At 41.2% G+C, this 20,700-nt stretch overlaps 2 protein-coding genes across 5 annotated transcripts in view; one reads left to right on the plus strand and one right to left on the minus strand.

The window, feature by feature from the left end:
• Positions 1–11,133, minus strand: part of wdhd1 (WD repeat and HMG-box DNA binding protein 1) — a 61,452-nt gene extending 50,319 nt beyond the window's left edge. Inside the window, exons 1-2 of one of the 3 annotated variants that reach the window (XM_072568762.1) lie at positions 10,835–11,133; positions 437–529 (exon numbers count right to left, since the gene is read on the minus strand). In XM_072568762.1, coding sequence (XP_072424863.1) covers positions 437–513 — 77 coding nt within the window. In that variant the 5' untranslated portion in view covers positions 514–529; positions 10,835–11,133. The remainder of the gene's footprint in view (positions 1–436; positions 530–10,834) is intronic. The other 2 variants (XM_072568763.1, XM_072568764.1) reach the window with 2 other exon arrangements.
• A 14-nt stretch (positions 11,134–11,147) lies between these two features.
• On the plus strand, positions 11,148–17,720 carry LOC140476330 (suppressor of cytokine signaling 4-like). 2 transcript variants are annotated; one of them, XM_072568765.1, is made up of 2 exons: positions 11,148–11,255; positions 15,067–17,720. In XM_072568765.1, the coding sequence occupies exon 2, from the start codon at positions 15,231–15,233 to the stop codon at positions 16,572–16,574; it is 1,344 nt and encodes a 447-aa protein (XP_072424866.1). In that variant the 5' UTR covers positions 11,148–11,255; positions 15,067–15,230; the 3' UTR covers positions 16,575–17,720. The 2 variants fall into 2 exon arrangements, with proteins under 2 accessions (XP_072424866.1, XP_072424867.1); XM_072568766.1 differs by lacking the exon at positions 11,148–11,255 and adding an exon at positions 11,262–11,506.
• Positions 17,721–20,700: the final 2,980 nt, after the last annotated feature.

Consider the following 20,700-nt stretch of genomic DNA (forward strand, 5'->3'; position numbering starts at 1 on the left):
ATAGCATAAATAGACAAAGTCTTTTCCCTGGAGTGGGGAAATCCAGAACTCGAGGGCATAGGTTTAGGGTGAGAGTGGAAAGATATAAGAGACCTAAGGGGCAACTTTTTCAAGCAGAGGGTGTATGGAATGAGCTGCCGGAGGAAGTAGTGGAGGCTAATACAAATTGCAACATTTAAAAGGCATCTGGATGGGTATATGTATAGGAAAAGTTTGGAGGGATATGGGCCAGATGCTGGCAAGTGGGACTAGATTGGGTTGGGATGTCTGATTTGGCATGGACCGAAGGGTCTATTTCCGTGTTGTACATCTCGATGAATCTATGCTTGTCCCTGAGTCATAACTGACATAAAAGGTTCATAAAATATCAGTGCGTGGCTACTTAAAATGGAACAAGATGTTGAGTTCAACCAGGCCAGGCTACAAGTTAACTTACCTTCCACTCTCATCAAAACAAACACCCGTATATCCATCTGGGTGAGCATATCGCATTGGTTTTCTCTCAGCTGGCATCTTGGGTTGATGTGTCCTAATCAAAAGGAAAATAATATTCCAAAAAAGTAAAATTTCAGACAGGTTTGTAGGTATTGCCACCTTCCATATTAGCACTATTGATATGTTTTTTCCCCATTGTGGATTACCTCTCACTGTGATTGACAGAGCACTTGAAAATACCCACCCTATTTCTTCTAACCTTGCACCCTTCCCTCTCAAAATGATCAGGCACCTCTGGTCCTCACCTTTCAACCCACCAGTTTCCAAATTCAACAGATCCTCCACTTCATTTCTGCCACCAATCACATCTTCCCTCTCCTTTCAGCATTGCAAAGAGACTATTCCCTCAAAGACAGCTTGGTCCATTCTTTAATCACAGAGAACACATCTCTGTTATGAAAGTGCAGGGAACACAATACCCTGGCTGCTGTGGACTTTCAACCAAATGCCATCATCAGTGAGACCCCTCTAAAGCACGTAGACTTTTCTTTTAACTAATGAGCATGACCTAAGCACCCAAGTGTCTGGCCTGAGTCCTTTTCTAAAAAGCTGACATTTTACTTCAAAATCCTGTGTTTTATACAGTTTTCCCACTTCTGTTTTCTCAACTTCCACCCATCACATGCATTTCCAAACTCCCAACTCTCTCATATCTCCCGATGCATGTCAGATGTTTCCATCCTCACCCATAAACCTACCCTCCCAAAAGTCATAGGTATCATCTTCTTCAGAGACCTGTGCTTCTCTTCCCCAATCTCTTCCTTCCCCCCACCGCCCCCATTATCACATAGGTCTGGAATCTCAACAACTTTCAAAGTACTAAATGGGCTCATGAGAAAAGATTTAGGAAGGACCGACTTATTACACTATATTCACTGCTCAGAATCTGGTCTCGAGTGGGAAGATAATACTCTAACTGGGTTAACACTTTGTGAAACACTTCTGTTAGGTTAGCAAATGTGACCACAGTATCTGCTTGCTTATCATTTTAATTCTCTACTACAATCCAGTTTCTAGGTCCTCAGTCTCTCATACGGTTGTAATAAGGTTGAGTATAACCTTGAAGAATAACATCTCAGCTTCAGTTAAACATTTTGCAATCGCCTGGACTCAATATGGAATTGAATCATTTTAGATCATTACTTCTGCAACTTTTTTTTGGACATCACTTTCTGGTGATAATTCTGCTTTTTTTCCATTTACATCTCCTCCTGCCTATCTAGGGTTTCTTGACCTACTGCATTGTCATTTCCTTTTGCCTCCTTTTTGTCATTTAATCACTCCTGCCTTCAGCCAACAGATCTTTCCTTTTGCTCTCCCTGCCCAATTGTTTAATGTACCTACTTCAGTGGATCAGATACTTTGGTTACAATACTAAAGCATTGGTAATGCACTGGGACACTGGCAATTAAGTCCCACTGCTCCACAAGTCACACAACTAGCATAAATGTTTTCATGCGATCACAAAAGCCAAGTAGCTTATTTTTTGTACTGCTATCCAGAATGAGAGAGATTTTCCCAGTATTCTTTAATAAATAAGGACAAATCAATTTATTAAAACATAAAACTCATCAAAAAGTGTGGCAAAACTGGTTAATATTTAAGCCATAATCTGGAATTAGAACTAATATCTCCTTTTCATCCCAAAGTAGACACACTCAACAACAAAAACAGGCTCTGCAGAGGTGTTTTTCAAATGGGCAAATGGTCTGAAAAGATAGACAGAAGTTGATGAATTTTCACAATCCACTATGCTTCTTGATGATGAAAGGAAATTGCTGATAGTCAAAAACCGCTGGAAGATCTTGCAAATGAGACTTCATTTTGAATGGAAATAAACCTGGATCCAAGTATTCAGATAGTAGTCACAGTTCAGTTTTACAAGGTTTACAAGATAATCAGAATACTGAGGCATGGAAACTTAATCAGGTTCCCAAGAAATTGAACGAAGAGTTGGACAGGCCTAGTTGGGCAGCCTTACTGCTTTCTCAGAGGTCTGCTCCTTCCTTTCAAATTCATGAAACAAAAAAAAGTTTAGAAAATACTGCTTATCATAGGGGCCCCTAGTCCCTTCCAAAGCCAGGTTTTCTAGCCATTTGAGGGCAATAAAACCCATCTCGTATCTCCCCATGAACTGCTTGGTCATTTTCCCAAAATCATTTTACTTTCTACAATCAGATAGATCACAGCCCACATTAACCCGTTTACCTAATTTTCAAAACAACACTTTGATTCTTTTCAAACCATTGTTTAAAAACCTGTTTCGTTCTGAAGGTGCCCAAACAGTTCAATATTTTCCAGTTCTCCACAGTCCATAAATATAGATATAAATTCACCAAAGTATTCAGATGGCCAAAAGAAATCTCTCCCACCTGGTCCCATTTTCTAAATTCCCTAAAGCACAGATTTCCTGGGGACAGCAAAGAAAATACTTCAAGGTCACTCTGCAGGCTGGGTTGAAGTGCAGCAGCTTTTATATTAAATGATTGGAAGGAGCTGCAAGATGAATTGAATTGAATTTAATTAAATTGAATGGAATTGAATATATTGTCACATGTACCGAGGCACAGTGAAAAGCTTTGTCTTGCGAGCAATTCGGGCAGATCAGAGTTAAGTAGCATTGATAAGTAAATAGGTAAACAGCAGCAAAAACAAAAACTTAGGTACAGACGAATGTTAAGAGTTTAAGAGTCCACTCAGTATTCTAACAACAGTAGGGTAGAAACTGTAATGAAACTGGCTGTTGCATGTGTTCAGGCTTCTGTACCTTCTCCCCAATGGTAAAAGGTTGTAGAAAAACATTGCCAGGGTGGGGTGGATCTTTGAGAATGATGACAGCCCTTTCCTTGACAGCAGGCCTGATAGGTGGATTCTATAGATGGGAGATTGGCCTTTGTGATTGTCCGGGCCGAGTATACCACTCTCTGTAACCATCTCAGATCCTGAATGGTACAGTTGCCATACCAGGTAGTGACACATCCAGACAGAATGCTCTCAATGGTGCACCTATAAAAGTTGGCAAGGGTACTCGCTGTCATGCCAAATTTCCTTAGCTGCTTGAGGAAGAAGAGATGTTGTTGGGCCTTTGAAATCAGTGCATCTGCATGAAGAGTCCAAGAAAGCTTGTTGTGGAGGTCCATTCGCAAGGGCTCGACACTCTCCACTCATTCCACTGCTACGATGTTAATGTGTGGGGAGAGCATGAGTAACATCCCGCCAAAAGTCAGTAATGAGTTCCTTGGTTTTTTTTCTGGCATTGAGAGCTACATTGTTCTCAGTGTACCATTTTTCCAGATTTCCACCTCCCGTCTGTAGTCTGTTTCGTTGCCATCTGAGATTCGACCGACTATGGTGGTATCATCAGCAAACTTGTACGATAGCATTTGTCTGGTATCTGGCGATGCAGTCATGGGTATACAGTGAGTACAGTAGGGGGCTGAGTATGCACCCCTGGGGGGCTCCAGTGTTGAGCGTTAGTGACGATGAAATATTGTCTCCAATCTTCACTGATTGTGACCTGTGGGTCTGGAAACTGAGGATTCAGTTGCAGAGAGTGGGGCTTAGTCCAAGATCACTAAGTTTAGTGATCAGTCTCAAGGGGATAAGAGTGTTGAAGGTTGAATTGTTCAAAATAGGGATAACTTGTCCATCTAGTTTTAAGATAGTTGCCATGGTGCGACACAGTGGTGGCAGATAAAGAAAAGCTCATCCTGCCTTCTGGATCCCATTACTTTGTGGAATATTTTGCTCCACGTGTCCCAGGATCTTCAAGTCAAGAATTGGCTCGCTCAGCCAAAACAAAGTTGGGACCCTCAGTCTTGTTCATCCTCAAATTGAGGGGTGACAATATTTCTAACCACTGACCCCACCACGCCCCAAAAAAAGGCCTGAAATGTTAAGCCTGTTTCCCTCCACAAATGCTGACGTATCTGCTCAGTTTATACTATCGCTCTTCTTGGTCATAGAGATGTCCAGAACCTTTGGTCCAACTTGTCCACAGTGAACAGATAACCTAAAACAACCTAGCCCCATTTGCTAGCATTTAGCCCATATCCCTTTAAACCCTTCCTATTCAAATAGCAATCCAAATGCCTTTTAAACTTTAACAGCTGTCGCCACTTCCTCTGGGAGTTCATTACTTACATGCACCACCCTCTATGTGAAGAAGTTACCCCTTAGGTCCCTTTTAAATCATTCCCCTCTCACCTTAAACCAATGCACTCTAGTCTCAGGCTCCCCCACCCTGGAAAAAAAAAGACCTTGACTATTCATCCTATCCATGTCTCTCATGATTTCATTAATCTCTATACGGTCACCCCTCAGCTTCAGACGCTCCAGGGAAAATAGGTCCAGCCTATACAGCCTTTCCCTATAGCTACTCTCCAACCCTGACAACATCCTTATAAATCATTTCAGAACCCTTTCAAGTTTCACAACATCCTTCCTATAGCAGAGAGAGACCAGAATTGAACACTATTCCAAAAATGGCCTAATCAATGGCTGTACTGCTACAAAATGATTTCCCAATTCTTAAACTCAATGCATTGACCTATAAATGAATGGGTACCAAATGCCTTCTTCACTGCCCTGTCTACCTCTGACTCCACTTTCAAGGAACCTTCAAAAATCTAGTCTCCAAAGTCACTATATTCAACAATACTCCCCAAGACCTTACCATTAAGTCTATAAGTCCTGCCCTGATTTGCCTTTCCAAAATGCAGCATGTCACATTTATCTAAATTAAACTCCATCTGCCACTCCTTGGCCCATCGGATCAAGGCTCTATTGTACTCTGAGGTAACCTTCTTCGTTGTCCACTACACCAATAATTTTGGTGTCCTCTGCAAACTTAATAACCATGCCTATGTTCACATCCAAATCATTTAGATAAATGACAAAAACACAGTGGATCCAGCACTAATCTTTGAGGCACACTGCTGGTCACTGGCTTCTAATCCAAAAAGCAATCTTCTTCCACCACCATCCTCTGTCTCCTACCTTTGAGCCAGTTCTGTTTCCAAATCGCTAGTTCTCGTGACCTGACCTTGCTAACCAGTTTACCATGCAGAACCTTGTCGAACATCTTAACTCCATATAGACAACATCCAATGCTCTGCCCTCAATCTTCTATGTCACTTCTTCATATAACTCAATTAAGTTAGTGAAACACTATTTCCCATGCACAAAGCCACGTGAACTATCCTAATCAGTCCTTGCCTTTCCAATACACATACATCCTATCCAACAACTTGCCCACCTCGGATGACAGGTTCACAGGTCTATAGTACCCTGGTTTTTCCTTAACACCTTTCTTAAAGGTGAGCACCATGTTCGCCAACCTCCAGTCTTTTGGCACTTCACCCATGGTTATCGATGATACAAATATCTCAGCAAGGGACACAGCAATCACTTCCCTAGCTTCCCGCAAACTTCTAGCGTCACCTGATCAGGTCCCAGGGATTTATCTACTTTTCTGCATTGTCCCTCATCCAACTGTATGATCACTTCAATGACAGAAGCTAAGCATTTAGCACCAGCACTTCCAGGACAAAAGGTACAAGCCTCACTTCAGAGACTTGGGCAAATATTCAATGCTGACAGTCCAGTGCCACACTGGTGAGTTTCATTCTCAGAGGCATATCACTCTGATGGGACTTTAAACTAAAGTCTGCCTAGAAACTATTCTATCACAGGACCCAGCAAATTTCCACTGATGTCTTGGCACTTCTCTCTCAAACAACAGCCCTAAAATAGATCTTGATTATGATCACATCAATTTTGAGCTACACATCCTCCATGACACAATGGTGACTACATTCCAAATAATATGAAATCAACTGGTTGTGAAGTGCCTGAAGTCATGAATGACAGTACATAAATCCAAATTCAGCTCATTATCCCACAACAGCTCTACCCCTGAACTATAGTCCCACTTCCAGCCTCCATGAGCTGGTTGTTGTCTCATACATCTACAATCAAATCTCTGGCAAGTTTAATACAATCCTGTCAAACAGGTTTCTATGCCCCCGTGAGCCTTAACCAAAGTCATAAATGACATTATCTACAAATAAGGTTCTTCTCTTTCCAGTTTAACTGCCACCTTTAATACAGTTGACTATTTCGTAATTACTTAATATTCTTATTGACCTAGTAGCACCTGGTCTATGAATATCTCAAATTTAAAATTCTTATCTCTATATTTAAATAACATTATGGCCTCATGTTTCCCTACTTTTCAACACCATATTGCGCCAGTCTTGTATCTTTGGCTTCTTGATGAGCACCACCCAGCCCCCACCCCACCCCATTTCTTCAGCCCCAATGCAGGCAGCTACACACTAAACCTTCCATCTGTTTCTCCTTTAAAGTCCTCTCAACATTTACCTCTGTGTATATGTTGGGCATGAGGTAGAGGAAACCATTTTTGGAACCCAAAAGTACAGAGATGAAAAGTTATGAAATGTGTCTTAAAATGAGAAATTATCCAACCAAGGTTCCTTTCATTCCATGGTCAACCACAAGAAAAATGTGGAAACGAATCAATGTTTTTGAAGTGGAAGGGAAAGAGTACCTTGTTTCAGCCAATAGCTATAGCAAATGAATAAACATTTAATCTGATTTGATTTATTTATTGTTACATGTACCTAACTACAGTGAAAAGCTTTGTTTACAAGGAATACAGGCAGTTTACATTAAGCGAGGTCATTCAGATCAGAGTGAAAAAAATTTAGACAGGTTACGTCGCACAGGCCGTGCGTTAGGCAAGATCAACATCAGCCTTATTTGAAATTACAGAATCCATTCAATCTAATTACAGGCTGGAAGAAGCTGGTGCATGTGTTCAAGCTTCTGTATTTTCTGTCTGAAGGAGAGCATTACCAGGGTGCAATGTGTCTTTGATGAAGTTAGCAGCCTTTCTGCGGCAGCGAGCAGAGTAAATGGAATCAGTGGATGGAAGATTGGCTTCTGAGATGATCTGGGCTGTGCACACAATCTTCAGTAGTTTCTTACTGGCAGAGCAGTTGCCATACCAGGCCATTATGCACCCAGATGGTTCGCTTTCAAAGGTGTATCTGTAAAGGTTGGTGAGGATCCTTATGGACGTACCAAACTCCCCAAGCCACTTGAGAAAGAAAAGGTGTTGTTCTGTCTTCTTGACCATTGCATCTACGTTGGAAGTCAAGTACAGGCTTCCGGTTATTACCACTCCTAGGAACCTGATGTTCTTCATTCTCTCAACCTCAGCTCTATTGATGTAGAAGGGGAGCTTGTTCTCCTCCTCTCTTTCTGAAGTCAATGATCAATTCTTTAGTTTTGTCAAAATTGAAATAGATGTTGTTCTCACTGCACCACATCACCAAGCCTTCTTTCCTTTCTGTATTCTGACTTGTATCCATCCTCCCAGTGATGTCTCAGCAAACTTGTAAATGGCATTCGTTCAGAATTTGGCAACATAGTCTTGGGTGTACAGTGAATACAGTAGCAGGCTGAGGGCTCCAGTGTTGAGTGTTATCATGGAGTAGCTGCAGTTGGATCTATCTTCACTGGTTGTAGTCTGTGGGTCAGAAGGCTGAGGATCCAGTTGCAGAGGGCAGAGCCAAGATCAAAATCTCAGAGAACTGAGATCAATCTAGAGGGCATGATGGTGTTGAAGGCGGAGCTGTAATCGATGAGCAGGAGTCTGATGTAGCTGTCCTTGTTGAATCTGTCCCCAGAACTTAAAGTGCCAAAGCTGCTTATGTTTTGAGAGATCAATTTGCATCTTATAATTTGTTAGAGACATTTGGTCAGAGGTTAGAAACCAGATAGTTTATATCAAAAAGTTTGAAATATTTCTGAATAGTATGATGGATTGTGAATAGGTATTTGCAGAAGTTTTGCTCAGTGAAATGGTAGACAGTAATTTCCACATTTCTCTTTAATACAGGCTAGATAATTCCCAGTTTTCTGACAGAATTACCCTACATTCTGCAACAGATTCCTGTTTAAATATGCTCCAAAGGAATGGTTAAGATTGCTTGAGCCTGACTTCATTAGCAAAAGTAAAAGAAAAGAAAGACAAGGTGAAAATGATTCAAGATAAATGAAGTATAATATTTATTTCAAAGTTACAAACCACACAACACCAGGTTATTGTTCAGATTTATTTGGAAGCGCTAGCTTTCGGAACGCTGCTATTTCATAAGATATACTCCACAACCACCTGATGAAGGAGCAACGCTCCGAAAACTAGCACTTCCAAATAAATCTGTTCAACTACAACCTGGTGTGTGATTTTTAAACTTTATACACTCCAGTCCAACACCGGCATCTCCAAATCAATACTTATTTCAGTCTTGGTCAGAAGGTCATGATGAAAAATTACCTAAGTGACAAAAGGTCTGAACCTGAAGTTGTTGTAAAGAGATTAAGTGCATTCACGCGTCTCATGAAGTTTGGTAAAATACTCCATCAGTGTCATGTGGATTATTTGCTTGAAATGGGAAACATTACATGGAACAATATGAAAGTGACCCCACACTTCAAGTTGCCTGCCACTTCCCACATCAATATTTCTGTTGCAAGCCCACTGCAGTGTTCCAGTTACCATCACGGCAAGATCAAAGCATCTCATTTCCCACTTGCAAACCCTGCAACCTCTGGGGCTCAACAAAGAGCTCAATAACTTTAGAGCCAGATTCTGTCTTCCCATGTTTTTGACCCACCCTCACACCCCGGTCCTATCATGACAAGGGTTGCTTTCAGCACAAACAACCTATTCTTATCGACTCTTAGATTAGATTAGATTCCCTACAGTGTGGAAACAGGCCCTTCGGCCCAGCAAGTCCACACCGACCCTCCAAAGAGTAACCCACCCAGACCCATTCCCCTGCGTAATGCACCTAACACTATGGGCAATTTAGCATGGCCAATTCACCTGACCTGCGCATCTTTGGACTATGGGAGGAAACCAGAGCACCTGGAGGAAACCCACCAGATGGAGAGAATGTGCAAACGCCACACAAACAATCACCCGAGGTTGGAATCAAACCCTGGTTCCTGGCACTGCAAGGCAGCAGTGCTGAGCCACTATGCTGCCTTAGTCTTATTATTACACTCCATGGGTATTTTCAGAACATCCTACCCATTCTCAGCTCTCATTATCACTTATTTGACTTCTGTTCTGTCCTGCCCTATCAATAATCCTTTTATCTATCTTGCCCTTTCATCTCTCTCTGGGATCCATCATCAGCTATCCGCTCTCCTCTTCACCACCCTCCTGCACTCTGATAGTCAATATAAATATAGGAGGTTTATAAGATCATAAGGGGCATGGATAAGATAAATAGACAAGGTCTTTTTCCTGGGGTGGAGGAGTCCAGAACAAGAGAGCGTAGGTTTAGGGTGTGAGGGCAAAGATATGAAAGGGACCTAAGGGGCAACCTTCTCACAGAGGGTGGTGCATGTATAGAATGAGCTGCCAGAGGTAGTGGTGGAGACTGGTACAATTACAGCACTTAAAAGGCATCTGGATAGGAATACGAATAGGAAGGGTTTAAGAGGGATATGGGCCAAATGCAGGCAAATGGGACTAGATTGGGTTGGCATGGAAGAGTTGGACCGAAGGGTCAGTTTCTGTGCTGTACATCTATGACTCTAATCAACGACATTTGTCAGTCACATTTATATTCCTGATTTATTGAACTGATTTAAACTGGACCAGTGGAGGGATTTGAACTCAGATCTGGCATCATCTGTGAAGAGCAATCAAAGTTAATGTTTCAGGTCCTCAGAAGCCAGATCTGCTGAGTTTCTCCAGCAATTTCTGTTTTTGTTCCCATAGTTTTAGTTCTGCTTCTGTATTGAGTCAAATGACAGATTTTTTTTTTACATTTTAATGGGAGTTGTTTAAGTGGGCGATAGTGAGGACTCCAGGTGCTGGAGAAGTCAGAGTTCACCAAATGCTTTTTTCCGGCGCCACACAATAGGTCAGGCAGCAGCTGAGGAGCAAGGTAGTGGGTGTTTCGGCCTTGATAATCCTTTTTCAGTCCTAATGAAGGATTATTGTGATTTTTCCTGCGCTACACTTTATCGACTCTAAGTGAGCGTGCATTGCAGAATCTTAGCATTGTTATATTTCCTACTCTGTTGGAGCGATGTAAATATAAAGTTAGTTCGAAAAGATTGCCTCAGTTGAGCAAGTGGTAGCCTTTGTGCAATGCACGATTGTAAACCCTCGTCAACCAAAGTGCAAACTGCATCGTGGCTGCCGCTGTCACCAAACAGTGGACTGTTCACGAAACCCGAATCACCAATGCGATGAACAGTTGGAGATAAAGAGAGTGAATTGCAGACTCACGGTGGGGATTTGGTGATGACCGTATATCCTCTCTCTCTCTCTGTGACTGTTCTCCAACCGCCAACAAACTCCGTGGCTCACCAACAACTTCACGTTTCCCGCCAACCACCTCCTCCTCCTACACGTCACACACAATGCCGGATGAGAAAGGAAAGGGGAATGATGAAAAACATAAAGGACGCAGTTTGTTAAGTTCGCGTTTCGTTTATTATCTCTCTTGACAAAGCCAAACGTTGCAAAGTGTTTTCCTTTTTCACGAACGTTTATCCTTGATAGGGTCAAGGCTCTAGTCCTGACGCAACATCCGGGTCAGGAGATCACGTGGGGGAATCCGCCGATGTCACTGAAGGGGTGTGGTCACCGCGAGGGGTCCGTTTGCAGCGAGGGTACCTCACCGCCGGCTCGTGCATACCTGGCAGAGGTAACTGTCTCGAGACACATAACTGTCAGTTTGTCAGCGCACTGTGGGCTGACACTCACCTCTCTACCCGCTCCGCAACCCTCGCCTTGCCTGACCCTGCCCTCCCCCAAAACCCAGCCTAGCGTCAATCACTCCCTTCCCAAACCCAACCCGGCCTCACCTAATATAATCATCCTTGACTCAGCACCATGTTACTACAGTTGTATGAATACTGAGTGGAATCCTCGCGTTCTCTTTTCCATTTCAAAAGTGTAAGTTATCTGAATAAAACGTTGTTCTAACTCATCCACAGATGAGGAGTAATACACTGTGGTTTTTTTCATAGGTCTACGTCTCTTGGTGTTGAGTTAGATCTGGAAAGAAAATACAATGGAACTGGTGCTCCCTAAAACGTCATTAATATAAGTGGATGCTGCCCATTTTTACTTAATCAGTTATAGAGTAATAGAGCAGGGAAACAGACCCATTGGTCCAGCCAATCCATGCTGACCATAATTCCAAACTAAACTAAACCCACCTGCCTGAGCTTGGCCCATATCCCTCCAAACATTTCTTATTCATGTACTTATCCAAATGTCTTTTAAACATTGTAACTGTACTCACATCCACCATTTCCTCTGGAAGTTCATTTCACACACAAACCACTCTGTATGAAAAAGTTGTCCCTCGTCTTTTTTAAAACTTTCTCCTCTCACGTTAAAATTTGGTCCAGTCCTGACATCCTCCATCCTAAGGAAAACACACCTGCCATTCTCTTATCTGTACCCCTCACAATTTTATAAGTCTCTATAAGCTCAAACCTTCCATTCCTGGCAATGTCCTGTACTTCCCTAGCAATGTAAGTACAATAACTTGTCGAATGCCCAGTTGCCAGACTTCACCATCTCTATGTGAGATTATTGGTGTAACTTCATCTACTTTACATTTCAGGAAACTAGGATTTAAGTACTGTGTAAAATGAATGAGGCCTTTGTCTGTATCCAACATAAATACACCTGTCTATCTTAGCCATCCAATAGAAAGGTCAACAGTTCATCAGTTTCAACATTCAGATATCCATGGAATTGCTGAGAAATGTTTGGCTTTATTATTGTTTCTGACTAATCTAGCATGGTAGACTTTTTATCAAATTGAAATCCAATCCAAAGTCTGTTCAATCTATTGCTAGTTTTGAAGCATTTAAGATGTATGGTGCTTTTTTTCCTTAGTTTCTGGCATGTGTAAATTTGAGTATTATTTAGTTTGTAATAGAGTCATAGAGGTGTACAGCCCCTTTGGGAACAGTCCAACTCGTCTATGCCGACCAGATATCCTAAACTAATCTAGTCCCATTTCCCAGCACTTGACCCATATCCCTCTAAACCCTTCCTATTCATCTCCCCATTCAGATGCCTTTAAACGTTGTAATTCTACCGACTTCCACCACTTTGTCTGGCAGCTCATTCCATACATGCTCCACCCTCTGCATGAAAATGCCCATTAGGTCCCTTTTAAATTTTTTCCATCTCGCCCTACAATTATACCCTCCAGTTCTGGACTCCCCCACCCCAGGGAAAAGACCTTGCCTTTTTGTCCTATCCGTGCCCCTCATGATTTTATAAACCTCTATAAGGTCACCCCTTAGCCTCTGATATTCCAGGGAAGACAGCCCCAGCCTCTCCACGTAGCTCAAACCCTCTAACCCTGGGAACATCCTTGTAAACCTTTGCTGAACCTTTTCAAGTTTCACAACATGGATAGGAGTCTGAGGATTTTCTGATCATATATGGTAAACAATCATAAATGGTATAATCGCGTGACATTTACAGTAAACACTGAATGCTGACTATATTATTTTGGGTTTACAGGAATCATTGCAGTATTCTTTATTTTAATAACCAAATTAGTTTTTAAAATCAAAGACATGAATTGTGTATGCTTTGTTTTATAAAATGATATCTTAGGATGTTAAACGGTCAACTGGTCAGATATGATAAACAGTTTTTCATGTCTGGCATGTTTGTATCTGTACCTATAGCATAAGGTGTATGGGAATAGTGCAAAGTTCTCAACCTGCTGGTAGGCCTGGTCAAAGCAATGGGAATGCTATACCTTCTATTTAAAATGTATATTTTTTTAAAATTGGTATCCCATTTGTTTAATATTTTGACAAAATCTATTGCAAAGATAACCACTAAAAATAATCATTTCCATAGCAGTTTTATAAAATCAGTAATCAACTTGTTGCAGCTATTATGCATTGTGGAGCATAAGTAGTTTGTGAAGATTTGCATAATCAAATAATCAGGAACAGAACATTTAGGCTCCTAAGCATGTTCCACCATTCCGTAATCATGGCTGATCTGTAGTCTTACTTTATCTATCAGCTTTTACCCATAACCATTGATACCTTTGGCTAACAGGGATCTAGCAATCTCAGTTGTAAAATTAATAATTGATCTGCAGTCAGTTACCATTTGTGAATACGAGTTCCAAATTTCTATCATGAAGAAGTGATACTTCATTTAGTTCCCAATCTTTTGACTCCATTATTCAGTGCTATACTCCTTAACTAACAGATTGTTTGTTTGTTTCTTTCTATCTACCCTTTCTGTTTTCTTCAATATCTTCAAAACTTTGATCAATTCACCTCTTAATCTTGTAACTTCTCATAATTTATCCCAAAATGAGTTGACTTGCATGTGACACAGCTAAGTTTATGAGTAGAAATATTCATGAAAGACATTTGGTACTTCATCTGGATTAAGCTTTAGAAATGGGATATCAACCAGGTGGTGATGTCACAAATGACTGGCCAGTTTAAATTTTAAGGATTGCAAGTTCAGGTCTTGACTACATAAAAGTTGTGAATCTTTAAGGTCGCTGTTGAGGTGCTTTTATTTCTAAATGCTATGAATTACAGTGTGAAGTTTTCATCTTCAAGTGGATGATAATGTGACAGAAAACTTTGTGTTATGTTACAGAATCCATCTGACTTTTGTTCTGGTATTCACCAATTCTATGATCTACCTGCTTTATCTTGAAACTTTTTGATCTTCCTGTTATTAATAGCGACACTGGTTATCGAGTGCATTACCTCTACATAGCATCTTCAGACAAAAGCACAGCTAAAATCATTGGAATAGAATGTTGAGAGCATGAATATCATTCAAGCTGTGATACTTTTGTTTCTGTTATCTATTTACTGTAGTTTATTTGAATAATATTTATTAAAACACTTTATTATCAATTTATTATTTAGTGCCAGCTTGATTCACTGGTAGCACTATTGCCTTTTAGTCAAAGATCATGGGTTCAAGCCCCACAACAGACGCTTGAGTACAGAATCTAGTCTGATGTTTCTCTTAATATAGAGGGAGGGATAAATATTTTGTCTTTCAGATACGTCATGAGTCCTTTCTGGCAGATGCAAAAGATGGGTAGTAGCATTAGCTTAGATTGTACATTGAACAGTTGCAAATTATTTTTATGTCGCACCTTATGTAGCATCAGACAAAGATTGATGCCAAAGATTGAACTAAAATTTTTTTGAGGAGTGTCTTTGAGGTGGAGCAGTTCAGTGAGAAATACTCAGATTAAACCTTATACAGTTGAAGGTGTAGCAGCTAAGGATTGGACGTTGGCAGAGAGAGATGCACTAAATAGCAGAATTGAAGGAAGACCAAGTTTTCAGTGTGTTCTGGGGCTTGTATTTCTAGAGGTAGGAGGACTGTGTTTGTGGAGGGAAAGTTAAATCAAGTTGACCTGAGAACCATTCATATTTCCATGTTATTACTTAAGAGTGAAGTTCTCATTGTTTTTGTTTTTGCAGATGTTTTCAATTGAAGAAGCACAGTGGAATTGTGTGTGCAGCTGCCGGATGAAATAACTCCAGTGTAAACCAGAGAAATCATTAAGTTATTCAAAGAACTACTTAGATCCCGAATTAACTGATTTGCATGTCAATTTTCAACTGTTTCATTGTTATTTAAAAACATGTCACAACAAAAAGGTGTGGCATCTCAAAACGTGGATGTAAAACCTAAGGTCAACCAAGTGAAAAGTGTTGATCGTAGGGATGGTTATACATGGAGTGGGAAGAAGCGTTCACGATCTTCCAAAATGGAGACTACTTTGGATGGACAGGTGGGGGCTGTTGCTGGGATATCATCAACTGCTTCAAGAAGGGAGAGAAAATTGACCTCTCTTGGACAGGTGTCAGATCTTGAAGATTCATGTTCACGCAAGCTCTCTACTCGATCGCTGAAGCAAAAGATTCAGGATGCAGTAGCTCATTGTTTTCCTCTTAAGGTCCATAACCATAAAAACTCTGCTTTAAGTTCAAAAAGTAAAATACACATTAGTGATCTGCTGGTTGATAATTGTCCATTTCCTAATGGTTCTGACCTGGCTCAAAAATGGCATTTGATTGATTGGCATACAATTCCATTGACTCAAAGCTGTGGAATCTGGGAAGGCTCCGAGGTGGTATTTGACGAACATGAGTTAGAAGAAGGATCCAGAATGAGCATTGAACTAGAGGCAGAACCTCTAGATGCACAAATTCTCTCATTTGAGGTGATTTCTCAGATAAATACTTTACATAAACAGAACTGTGAAGTGGAGCAAGGAACAAATGATTTAGCATGTGATAATAACACAACATTTTGTTTGAATGATTCAGACTCTGAAGAGGAGCTGATGGCTGTTTTCACAGATTCTGAAAATCAGAATAATTTCAAACTGAATTTTGAGAATAATTGCAGTTGGCTAGCACCCTTTTACAAATATCATACTGAGTTTGGTTATATCTACCGCTTAGTTCCAGATCTGTTTTGGATCATTAATAATCCATGTTACTGGGGTGTAATGGATAGGTATGGAGCTGAGGCTCTATTAGAAGGCAAACCAGAAGGTACATATTTGCTCAGAGACTCTGCTCAGGAGGATTATCTCTTCTCTGTCAGTTTTAGACGTTATAGCCGCTCTCTCCATGCTAGAATTGAACAATGGAATCATAACTTCAGCTTTGATGCCCACGATCCCTGTGTTTTTCATGCACCAAGTGTAACTGGCCTTTTGGAACATTATAGGGACCCAAATTCGTGTATGTTCTTTGAACCATTGTTGTCACTTCCATTGAACAGGACTTTTCCATTTTCACTTCAACGCCTTTGCAGAGCTGTAATTTGCAGCTCTACAACCTATGAAGGAATTGATGCTCTTCCTGTGCCACCACCATTGAAAGCTTACTTGAAGGAATACCATTACAAACAAAAAATAAGAATGCTGAAGATCAGAACACAACAATGGTGTAGTGGACTGAAAGACAATCAGTAAGTTTAAGACCACCAGGAACATTTCTACATCATAGAGCAAGTTGAGTATTTGTCTTAAAAAGACATTTTCTCACACAATGTTTTGTTATGCTATAGTTTTTGTTTGAAGTCTGCTAACTTTCAAACATTATCATCGACTTTATTCGGGTATTCCGGATTAATTTTCTTCCTTATATTCTTCAGTGTAATCAAACCAATACCCATTTTCCAATGGGATAAATCATTTGCGCATCTTATCTGTAGGTTGTGACACTTATTTGCCTACAAATCTTACATTGTGTTGAGATGGATTTTAAAGACTGAGTTCAGTTCTGAAGCCAAGATCTTCAATGTAAAACATACCAGTCTTGAAAAATTTTCACACATATATTGCAATTTTATTTGCACTTTTTGTACACTTTTAAACATATTTGTTAACCTAAAATTTTCTAAGTTATAAGAAGCTTTAAGTGTGTAACATTGATTGCTGCAATGTAAGTTTCAAAATTAATTTTACGAGTAAAACTGCAAACAGATATTTTGCACTTTGGCGTTTGCTTTACATAATGTTACAAATAAAAAGTGTACTATTAGAGTCCCTAATGTTGCTAACAATTCAAATATCCATTATGTACTGAAACATAAATAGATTTTGCATGGCCGAACTGTATTACACTTTTTTAACAAAGCAGGAAATCTTATAAACAGACCACAGCTCAATGAGCACCTGTAGAAAGAATAATCAAGTTGATTTTGGATACAGACACAGTTGTGGAGTGGATCATATCACACTTCTATTGAAATCCATTTTTATAGTTTTGTTCATTTACATATTCTTTTAACATTCTTTTATGCTGCTATGTACTTGTATGCATGATGAGGAGGTGCCAGTGTTGGACTTTGCATGGGCAAAGTTATAAATCACCTGGTGTGTGTACTTGTACATAGTGCCACCTACCTTTTGTGTTGTCAGGAAATTGATTACAGAATGTAACTTTGTCCCATCATTAATTAACATAGTAAGCAGTTCATAATTACCACAAAAAGAGTCACATAGGTGAACCTTTTGTTTAGATGTAGATTCCCAAATTTTATGCCATGTGTTTAAAAATTGTTGAGGAGAAAGTGAGGACTGCAGATGCTGGAGATCAGAGCTGAAAATGTGTTGCTGGAAAAGCGCAGCATGTCCGGCTGCATTCAAGGAACAGGAGAATCGACGTTTCGGGCATCAGCCCGGCTTCAGGAATTTTCCTGAAGAAGGGCTGATGCCCGAAACGTCGATTCTCCTGTTCCTTGGATGCTGCCTGACCTGCTGCGCTTTTCCAGCAACACATTTTCAGTTTAAAAATTGTTGTCATGATTTAGTTGATGATAGCTGGTTATGTTATTTTACATGGCATATTTGTACGGTACAAGATCTTCCATCCGTAAATGAATCAAAAACAATGACATCTCCACAATCATTTATAGAGTCATAGAAATGTACAGCACGGAAACAGATCCTTCGGTCCAACTTGTCTCTGCCGACCAGATATCCCAACCCAATCTAGTCCCACCTGCCAGCACCCGGCCCATATCACTACAAACCCTTCCTGTTCATATACCCATCGAGATATCTTTTAAGTGTTGCAATTGTACCAGCCTCCATCACTTCCTCTAGCAGCTCATTCCATACACGCACCACCCTCTGAGTGAAAACATTGCCCCTTAGGCATTCTTCTTCCAGCCGTTGGATGGTTAGGAAGTGGCAATGGAGGAGGCCTAGGACCTGCATGTCCTCGGTGGAGTGAGAGGGAAAGTTGAAGTGTTTGGCCACGGGGCGGTGGGGTTAATTGGTGTGGGTATCCTGGAGATGTTGTCTAAAGCAGTCTGCAAGTAGACGTCCTCTCTCCCCAATGTTGAGGAGACCCCATTGGGTACAACATATACAGTAAATGACATGTGGAAGTGCAGGTGAGGCTTTGATCAATGTGGAAGGCTCCTTTGGGGCCTTGGATGGAGGTATGGAGAGAGGTGTCGGTGCAGGTTTTGCAATTCCTGCGGTAGCAGGGGAAGGTTTTGGAGGGTGTGTTTTGGGGGGGGGGGGGACTTGACAAGGGAGTCGCGGAGGGAACTGTCTTTACATAAAGAAGATAGGGCTCTGGAGGGAAATATATATTTGGTGGTGGGTCCATTTATAGGTGACGGAAATGGCAGAGGATGATGCAATGTGTGTGGAGGTTGGTGGAGTGGAAGGCGAGGACTGAGTGGTTCTGTCCTTGTTGCGGTTGGGGTGAGGTTCAAGGGCGGAAGTGCAGGAAGTGAGTGAGATGCTCTGGTGTGTTTTGTGGTGGAACTGGTCCTCCTGGGAGCAGATGCAGCAGAGGCAGAGGAATTGGGAATAAGGGATAACATTTTTACAGGAGGCAGGGTGGGAGGAGGTATAGTCCAGGTAGCTTTGGGAGTTGCTGGGTTTGTAGAAGATGTCCGTGTTGAGTCAGTCCCCGTTGATGGATATGGAGATGTCCAGGAAGAGGAGGGAGGTGTCTGAAATGGTCCAGGTGAATTTAAGGTAGAGGTGGAATGTGTTGGTGAGGTTGATGTGGGAGGTCCTTGTGGGAGCATGAGGTGGCGCTGATGCAGTTATCAATGTAGCTACTCCTCTCATCTGGAGAAAGTGGGATGTTTCAAAGGAGAACTTATTGAGAGTGAGGACCAGTTCAGCCAATCGAATGAAAGTGTCAGTGGAAGCATACTGCTGGAGACGTCAGGAGAGGAAGAAATGGAGGACTTAGAGGCCCTGGTCACGGCGGATGGAGGTGTATTGGGACTGGATGTCTATGGTGAAGATCAGGTGTTTCCGGTCCAGGGAAACAAAAGTCTTGGAGGAAGTGGAGGGCGTGGGTGGTGTGCCAAACGTATGTGGGGAGTTCCTGAACCAGGAGGATAGGATAGTATCGAGGTATGTGGAGATGAGTTCAGTGGGGCAGGAGCAGACCGAAACAATGGGCCGGTCGGGTAGGCTGACTTGTGGATCTTGGTGGCTAGTGTTGTTCCTTTATTTAAGAAAAGTTGGAAGGACAAGCCTGGGAACTATAGACCTATGAGTCTGCCATCAATGGTGGCTCAGTTGTTGGAGATGATTTTGAAAGATCATTTGAAAGAGGATTTACATTTGGAGAAGCAAGAACTGACTAGGGATAGCATGATTTTGTGCAAGGGAAGTTGTGTCTCATAAACTTTAAAGATTGCAATTTGCCCTCCCAGAGCAGTAGACGTTGTTTACTTGGACTTTAGTAAAGCCTTTGATAAGGTTCCGCATGGTAGAGCAATTGGTAAAGTTAAATCACTTGGAATTCAGAGTGAGCTTGCCAATTGGATACAAAATTGACTTTACGATAGGAGACAGAGGGTTGGTTTTAGGAATGGAAACCTGTGACCAGGGATCGGTATTATGTCCAGTTTTGTTTGTCATTTATATAAAGGATTTAGATGAGAATAAAGGAGACATGGTTAGTAAGTTTGTAGATGACACCAAAATTAATGGTACAGTGGATAGCGAAGAAGATTATCTAAGATAACAAACAGATATTGATCAATTGGGTCAATGGTCTGGGGAGTGGCAGTTGGAGTTTAATTTCCATAAATGTGAGGTATTACATTTTGGTAAAACAAACAAGGGTAGGACTTGGAGGGCCCTGCGTAGTGTTGGAGAACAGAGAGACCTCGGGATTCAGGTGTGTAATTCTTAGAAATTTGCAAAGTAGACAGGGTGGTTAAGAAGACATTTAGCGCACTTGCCTTCATTACTCAGACCTTTTGAATATAGGATTTGGGACATCAAGTTGAAGTTGTACAAAATGTTGTTGAGGCCTTTTCTGGAGTTCTGGTTGTCCCATTACAGGAAGGATATTATTAGACTGGAGAGGATTCAGGTAAGGTTTATCAGGATGTTGTCTAGAACGGAGGGTTTGAGTGATAAAAATGGGCTGGATAGCCTGGGAGTTTCTTCACTGGAGCATAGGAGATTGAGGAGTAACCTAATATAGGTTTATAAAATCTAGAGGCACATAGATAAGGTGACTTGCAACATTCTTTTCCCTCAAGGTGGGGGAGTTCAAAATTAGGGGCATACTTTTAAGGTGAGGGGAGAAAGATTTTAAAAGGAC

Source organism: Chiloscyllium punctatum, chromosome 4 (assembly GCF_047496795.1).
Source record: "Chiloscyllium punctatum isolate Juve2018m chromosome 4, sChiPun1.3, whole genome shotgun sequence".
Taxonomy (NCBI): Eukaryota; Metazoa; Chordata; class Chondrichthyes; order Orectolobiformes; family Hemiscylliidae; genus Chiloscyllium; species Chiloscyllium punctatum.

What these genes read in the sequence shown, in the direction of transcription:
- LOC140476330 (XM_072568765.1), top strand. Translation starts at nt 15,231, where the DNA reads ATGTCACAACAAAAAGGTGTGGCATCTCAAAACGTGGATGTAAAACCT.